Genomic DNA, 7,638 nt, shown 5'->3' on the forward strand with positions numbered 1-7,638 from the left:
GACTCGAGGTGGCGCTCCACAAGTCCGAGGCCATGTGTTTTCATGGCCGCGGGAACGCGCCACCTCCGGATGGGTCCCAAATAACGGCAGGAGGGGTTACCATCGGCGTCGAGACGACGATGAAGTACCTAGGACTCGTCCTCGACAGTCGATGGAACTTCGTGGAGCATTTTCGACGTTTGGCTCCTAAGTTGGAACGGACGGGGGCTGCACTTAAGCGGCTCCTGCCCAACCTCGGGGGGCTAAATGCCTCCTGCCGGAGGTTGTACGCGGGGATCGTGCGGTCCATGGCCCTCTACGGAGCCCCTGTGTGGGCGCCGAACCTGATGCGGCGGCCAGCTCGGGCGCTGCTCACGTCCCAGAGGGTCATGGCCATTCGAGTGATCCGCGGATATCGCACGATCTCCGGAGAGGCGGCTAACCTCCTTGCCGGACTCCCGCCGTGGGATTTGGAGGCGAAGGTGCTCGCGCGCGTCTTTAGTTTGCGCGCCGACGCGCGTCGCCGGGGCGAAACTCCACTGCCGCGCCAGATTAGTGCGTGGCGGGACGAGCTCCGGCGCGATCTCATGGCGGAATGGCAACAGCGACTGTCGCAACCGAGGGCTGGGCTCGCTGTCATTGCAGCGGTAAGTCCCCTCTTTGAGGAGTGGCTAGAGAGGCGCCACGGCGTCCTCACCTACCGCCTGACGCAGGTGCTTACCGGACATGGAAGCTTCGGTAGGTTCCTGTTTCTGATTGGGCGGGAGGAAACGCCCGGGTGTCATCACTGCGAAGACCGCCCGGAGGACACGGTGGAACATACGCTTGCGGTCTGCCCTGCGTGGGCTGAGCACCGCCGTGTCCTCAGGGATGTGGTCGGCGACGGCGCCCTCTCGCGTCCGGCACTGATACAAGCCATGGTGCGGAGCGAGGGGGACTGGGATGCCGTCTCCTCCTTCTGCGAAGCAGTCATGCTAGCTAAGGAGGAGGCGGGGCGCGTGAGAGAAAGAACCTCTTCACGCCCCAGCCGTCGCGAGAGACACTCCGGGCGTCGGGGATCGCGCGACGATCTCCGGCCACCGTAAGTGCGGGTCTGCGGACGACGAGCAAGGGTAGCTCGCCGCCCGACCAGAACCAGACCCGTGCGTGCGGCGCGTCGCGTTCTGCGCGCGCCTCAAAGAGCCATCAGACCACCACAGATGGGGCCCAGTAGGGCTGATGCCTAATCCGGAGCTGCGGACAACCTAGCGGGTTTACCGGGGCTCCGGCTCGACGGGCAGGAGTAGGAACGGGGTGGTTTTTAGTCAGTAAGAGTCTGACACTCCCTCTCGCCTCGCCCAAGGCGGGAGAAGTCATTGGATGATTTTCCACCCTAAAAAAAAAAAAAAAAAAAAAAAAAAGCATGACTCTTTCATATGAATTGGTTAATTAATATAGTAATATTATGTTTAGATGGATGGCTAATGCACCAGCGATCGCAAGACAGTCACAAGTTACTACTCTGCAATATTTTGGCGATGAAGTGGTAAGAAGGATCGTTTATTATAATTGGGGAAATCCTTCGATGACCTATACTCCACTGCTTTCAAATAACATGCAAATAACAATTACAACACGTATTGGTGTAGAGCTTCGCTCAACAGTTGAGCTACAATTATAATATAAAGGTATTTGTGTGAGCTTTATATATTTATTCAAAATTCTCTAAAACTACATTTTTAAATACTACTTATAAAATAATATTTAAAAATATAAAAATAGGAGCCGACCAGTAGCGAGAGCATGGTCCAAGCTACCGGTGGTTAGAGCTTTCATTATTATAAATAAAAATTGCAAAGATTGGCGAAAAGATATACAATAACTATCTTCGATTTCCTTAACAGCCAGTATTTATAATAGTGAATAAATATATATCACATCAACAGCCTATATATGGCCATTGGTGACGCTTTATTTTTCCTGTTTTTTATAAAAGAATAATTTATGAATAATGTTTTAATTTTCGATTTGTTTTTTGGTGCATCGTGCCTGGTGCAAAATAAATATTTTTTCTTTCTTCTTTCTTTCTTGACCAAAGGCCTCTTCTCATACGGAGAAGGTTTGAACCGTAATCACAACGCTTGCTCAATGCGAGTTGGCGATTTTAGATTTATAATTAGAAATTATAAGCTCAGGTTTCTTCATGATGTTTTCCTTCACCGTTTGTTAGTGGTGTCTAAATAATCTTAGAAAGTACATGTAACTCGGTAAAAGTCAAAATAAATGTATTAGCTGTTCATAATCTTTATATTTTACCTGCATTATACTCAATATTGTTATAGAGAGATAACACCAAATAAATTATATTTATAAAAATCTATCTTTTGTTTCATTCTTTATGTTTTAAGACTGTACCTGTGTTATGAGCCCTATGGCTAATTTATTCTCGACTCTATATAATTCTCCATAATATAGAAACCTCAATTCCTTATCTCCCCCATCGCCCTGGTCCACTCACGGCACATAAATTATAATGTGCCCATAACACATTAATTTTTAAGAATCGCACCTCTTATCTGAAATATACTGTATTCTCACCTATATTAACGAAACCCTCTGTAAATGAGACAGATATTTATTTATCCCTGATTATCTGAGACACTGGGTTAGTGAAATATCTCTATAAGTGGTACCAAATTGCAGGTCCCTTGATGTCTCGTTTAACAATGTTTCGCTCTATAAACTAAATTAAAGGCATTTTTTTATTAAAATAAATAAGTTTATTTAATTAATTATTATGTTATCGGCTTACTCACGTAACTGTTTGACGAGGAACTCGACTAGTTTCAAGCCATGCTAGAGGCTCGTATTCATGAGCAGCATTCCGCGACAAACGACGCGGCGATTGTCACGCTGCTACTATGTTTATTTAATGTTATTTGCTAATAACAATATTATACTAAGGGGGATACAAATTGCGGAGGTGGAAGGCTAAGCTTATGAACAAGTTTCTATCTATCACGCTCTCCGGAGTATCGTAACAGTTGCGTTAACTTGCTGGCCAGCATGGGATCTGATCATCACATTCATCACATTGGTTGATAGGGGACTACGGTCTACTGCTGCGGGAGTCTCCGTGTATGTTACCGTCAGTCTGTTTATCGTAACATTGGCTGCGCCCTCATACATCACGCCAACACGCTGTACCTGCCCTGCGACTGCTGGTGCGGACAATTGCCATCTAAAAATAATATTTATTCTTATTATGCTTAGTTCTATTTCTTTTCAACTGTTTCCCAATTAAAAGTGTGGGAGAGCCATGCTTCGGCACGAATGGGCCGGCTCGACCGGAGTGATACTATGGCCTCACAGAAAACTGATGTGAAACAACGCTTGCGTTGTGTAAGTGAGGTTACCGGAGGCCCAATTCCCCCCTTCCCAATCTTCCCAATACCCGATTCCCCAACAACCCTTAAATTCCTAACCCCAAAAGTAACGGCAACGCACTTGTAACGCCTCTGGTGTTTCAAGTGTCCATGGGTGGCGGCGATTGCTTACCATCAGGTGATACGTCTACTCGTTTACTGGCGTGTACCATAAAATAAATTATGATCTGGTCCAATCTCCCTTGTTGCTCACCAGATTTAGAGGACGTAATTGACTTACACCGTGGCCCTATTAGGTGGCACTTAACAACAGTTTGAATTTCACCAACTTATAAGTGGCACTTAATATTTTAAGTGAGGAGTTGGTTTAGGAACTTCCTCACGCTAAGTAACCCTGAATGAAGAAATGGATTAGCAGTGGCTGGTGAAACCGGCCATAAGAGTCTGACACTCTGAATGCGAGTAAGAGTCAAATAGTCAATTGATGATGTTCCAAGGAAGGCCAATGTTTGTGACCATCCACTAGTTACCGCGCTGTCGTTCTTAATTGACCACCCGGGACATTCTTATGTCCGAATACTCAAACGCTACTCAATTTTAAGACGCTCTCAAAACTAGTTCTGTCCTTATCAATTCTTTATAAAATGACAGAGATAGCACGATATTTAAGTACAAGTTAAAATTGAGTAGCATTTCAGTATTCGGGCTTTAGTTGGTTGAAATATTACCCTTTGATAGTTTGATCCTCAACATTAATTTCCTTTTCTATCCCTTTAACTAAATATTAGTGTTACATTGTTCTGACACACTTGAAGCAATCGAATCAATGTAACCAAGAATGGTATTGTGAATCTAATTGAAAAAGAGTAACCTATAGAGCTTTTTGCTCGTTCTTCTCCATAGGGATCTACACTTTGAAACGAGCAAGTAGCTTCACTAAAGGACTGACCGACAGACAGACATTGTTAATATTATTATATTTGATTTGACGTTCAAAAGTGCCTTTCTGGTCTATTTGAAATTTATAATTTTGACTTTGTGGTTTGGCTCAAAGTCGAAAGCTTTTACGAAGTCATAAACGTATTGGTTTAAATACTCACTCAGATATAACTACCCAAGTTGTGTTTCTGGAATCCACGTCCGCACTGGACAGGAGCCTTCCATTCATTGATGTATCCTCCTCATCATATACTAAGGACATTTCCTCCAAACTTTCGGTTATAGCATCGCCATAGCAGGCTACCAAAGCAGTGAGAACCGCAATGATGATGATGAAGTTCCTCATCTAAAACAACCACGTGGCATAATCTCATACTGTTCTTATAAACACACACACACACACAACGTCACGCCATTTATCCCCGAAGGGGTAGGCAGAGGTGCAAATTACGGCACGTAATGCCGTTATACAATGTACACCCACTTTTCACCATTTGTGTTATAAGTCCCATGTAACAGAGGGTGAGCCTATTGCCATATACTGGACGCAATTCCAGACTCCGTGCTACTACCGAGAAATTTTTGAAAATCCGAAAAAAGCCCAGTAATACTTTGCCCGACCCGGGAATCGAATCCGAGACCCCTTGTTCGGCAGTCGCACTTGCGACCACTCGATCAACGAGGCAGTCTTTTAAACTATGTTCTTATAAACTAAGGTCTAAATTTGACTGCACGGTTGTTGCGGTGGCTGGTCAACTGGCTGCCGTGCAACGTGTAGCGAATAGTTTCCCGCATGGATCAACTCTTTGTGTGATTCACAAATTGTTGTTTCGAGTCTGGGTGTCATGTGCATGTGAACTAGGGTTCCGTAGCCAAATGGCAAAAAACGGAACCCTTATAGATTCGTCATGTCTGTCTGTCCGTCCGTCCGTCCGTATGTCACAGCCGTTTATTTCCGATACTGTTGGGCCTACCTAGTTGAAACTTTGTAGGATGGTGTACATATTTCGATAACCGCTATTTGAATTTTGAATAAAAATGAATAAAATTAAAAATTTAAGGGGGGCACTCCATACATGGAATTGATTCAAAAAAATTTTTTTCAGCTAACATATCCGTGATGGGTGTCTATGGATAGGTCTTTAAGGTTCCTAAAACCACTTTTCGTCAAAATCAATCGTTTGAAAGTTAGACGCTTCCAAAGTGGAAAAATTAGAGTGGGCCCCCCCCTAACTTTTAAAATAAGAAAGTGAGAAAACTGAAAAAAATATATGCTGTAAATTTCAATAGAAACTAACATCGAAAATTGGTTTGAACGAGATATCATTATTAGTTTTTAAGAAATAAAACATTTTCAAAAACCGCAAATATAACTTTGTCGTTCATACAAACACTATGTAAAACCAAGTTATTTTACAACTTTTATATTATGTCATCTACTTGCTGCTACGGAACCCTTCATGGGCGAGTCCGACTCGCACTTGGCCGGTTTTTTAAACAAAGGGTGCTTATCCTCCACATATGTGCTATGCTACGTTGCTGTGGATGCGTATGGTTTCCACCAAACTCAGTTGAGCTATGTTTTTTATATGGAAAGATCCGTGCTATGGATGGTTTCCCTACTATCGATGCATCGCATACTCGAGCTGCGCATCTTCCTCGCACAGCTACATAGTTTAGTATCAGTGGAAACGGTCACATAGTTTCACAGCTTGAGATGTGCTATGCTACGTTGCTGTGGATGCGTTTGGCTTTCACCAATCATATTCATTGGTACACATGGCTTAGCACTGGTGGAAACGGGTTCAAAAAAGATATGATTTTTATATAGAAAGATGCATACTATGGATGTGCACTATAGTTTTTATATAGATTCAGAAAAGGCCCAAAAACTTATGGCCCAAAAATTATTCTCCTTTGAACATATAATATTTCTAGTGTATTTAAAGTGGAAACTTTAAATTGACTCACTTTGATAACTCTCGTACGTTCTTCCAAAACTTGAAGCTCGTTCTCACTTGAGTTTAACTAGAGCAAGACAATAATAATCGCTTTAAGAATGTACTGCTTATATATGTCTTAAAAATGAAACGATAAGATTGCAGAGTTGGTATGTTAATATCTACACCACGATTGATAGGAAGCTTAATTTTTTGGCATTTATCAAAATCAGAATAAATCCAATTGCGGATGTAGGAAAACTAGATAATGCAAGATTATAAGATGATAAACCAGCAGTAGTTAATAATAATAAACTTTGGCTGAGGCTGGCCGGCCAACAAGTCGAAGCTGCGGTGGTGAGGAAAAGCCTAGATTAGGACGCGTGGGGCCGCCAGAGACCCCCAGCGCCGGAGCCATGAGAGAAACCCTGCTTGCTACATGCTGCATGTTTGCTGCTCGTTTTATTACATTGTTCAAAGCTTCGAAGATATTGTATAAAATTGCATGTTATATATAATGGCTTTTTTTAGGGTGGAAAATCATCCAATGACTTCTCCCGCCTTGGGCGAGGCAAGAGGGAGTGTCAGACTCTTACTGACTAAAAACCACCCCGATCCTACTCCTGCCCGTCGAGCCGGAGCCCCGGTAAACCCGCTAGGTTGTCCGCAGCTCCGGATTAGGCATCAGCCCTACTGGGCCCCATCTGTGGTGGTCTGATGGCTCTTTGAGGCGCGCGCAGAACGCGACGCGCCGCACGCACGGGTCTGGTTCTGGTCGGGCGGCGAGCTACCCTTGCTCGTCGTCCGCAGACCCGCACTTACGGTGGCCGGAGATCGTCGCGCGATCCCCGACGCCCGGAGTGTCTCTCGCGACGGCTGGGGCGTGAAGAGGTTCGTTCTCTCACGCGCCCCGCCTCCTCCTTAGCTAGCATGACTGCTTCGCAGAAGGAGAAGACGGCATCCCAGTCCCCCTTGCTGCGCACCATGGCTTGTACCAGTGCCGGACGCGAGAGGGCGCCGTCGCCGACCACATCCCTGAGGAAACCCTGCGGCGCTGCTCAGCCCACGCAGGGCAGACCGCAACCGTATGTTCCACCGTGTCCTCCGGGCGGTCTTCGCAGTGATGACACCCGGGCGTTTCCTCCCGCCCAATCAGAAACAGGAACCTACCGAAACTTCCATGTCCGGTAAGCACCCACGTCAGGCGGTAGGTGAGGACGCCGTGGCGTCTCTCAAGCCACTCCTCAAAGAGGGGACTTATCGCTGCAATGACAGCGAGCCCAGCCCTCGGTTGCGACAGTCGTTGCTGCCATTCCGCCATGAGATCGCGCCGGAAATATATAATGGCTAGACAGTATATATAATACAGAGACTTATTACTTTGCTGTAACATATAAATAGCTTAGGGTTGGTGG

At 45.2% G+C, this 7,638-nt stretch overlaps 1 protein-coding gene across 1 annotated transcript; it reads right to left on the reverse strand.

Moving 5' to 3' along the window:
* Positions 1-2,719: 2,719 nt before the first annotated feature.
* LOC118277170 (uncharacterized) lies at positions 2,720-6,400 on the reverse strand. The gene is made up of 3 exons (XM_035595884.2): positions 6,255-6,400; positions 4,445-4,629; positions 2,720-3,199 (listed from the first exon to the last, which is right to left on the reverse strand). Exons 2-3 carry the CDS (start codon positions 4,627-4,629, stop codon positions 2,977-2,979), a joined length of 408 nt encoding a protein of 135 aa, XP_035451777.2. The 5' UTR covers positions 6,255-6,400; the 3' UTR covers positions 2,720-2,976.
* Positions 6,401-7,638: the final 1,238 nt, after the last annotated feature.

This window comes from Spodoptera frugiperda, chromosome 10 (assembly GCF_023101765.2).
Source record: "Spodoptera frugiperda isolate SF20-4 chromosome 10, AGI-APGP_CSIRO_Sfru_2.0, whole genome shotgun sequence".
NCBI lineage: Eukaryota > Metazoa > Arthropoda > Insecta > Lepidoptera > Noctuidae > Spodoptera > Spodoptera frugiperda.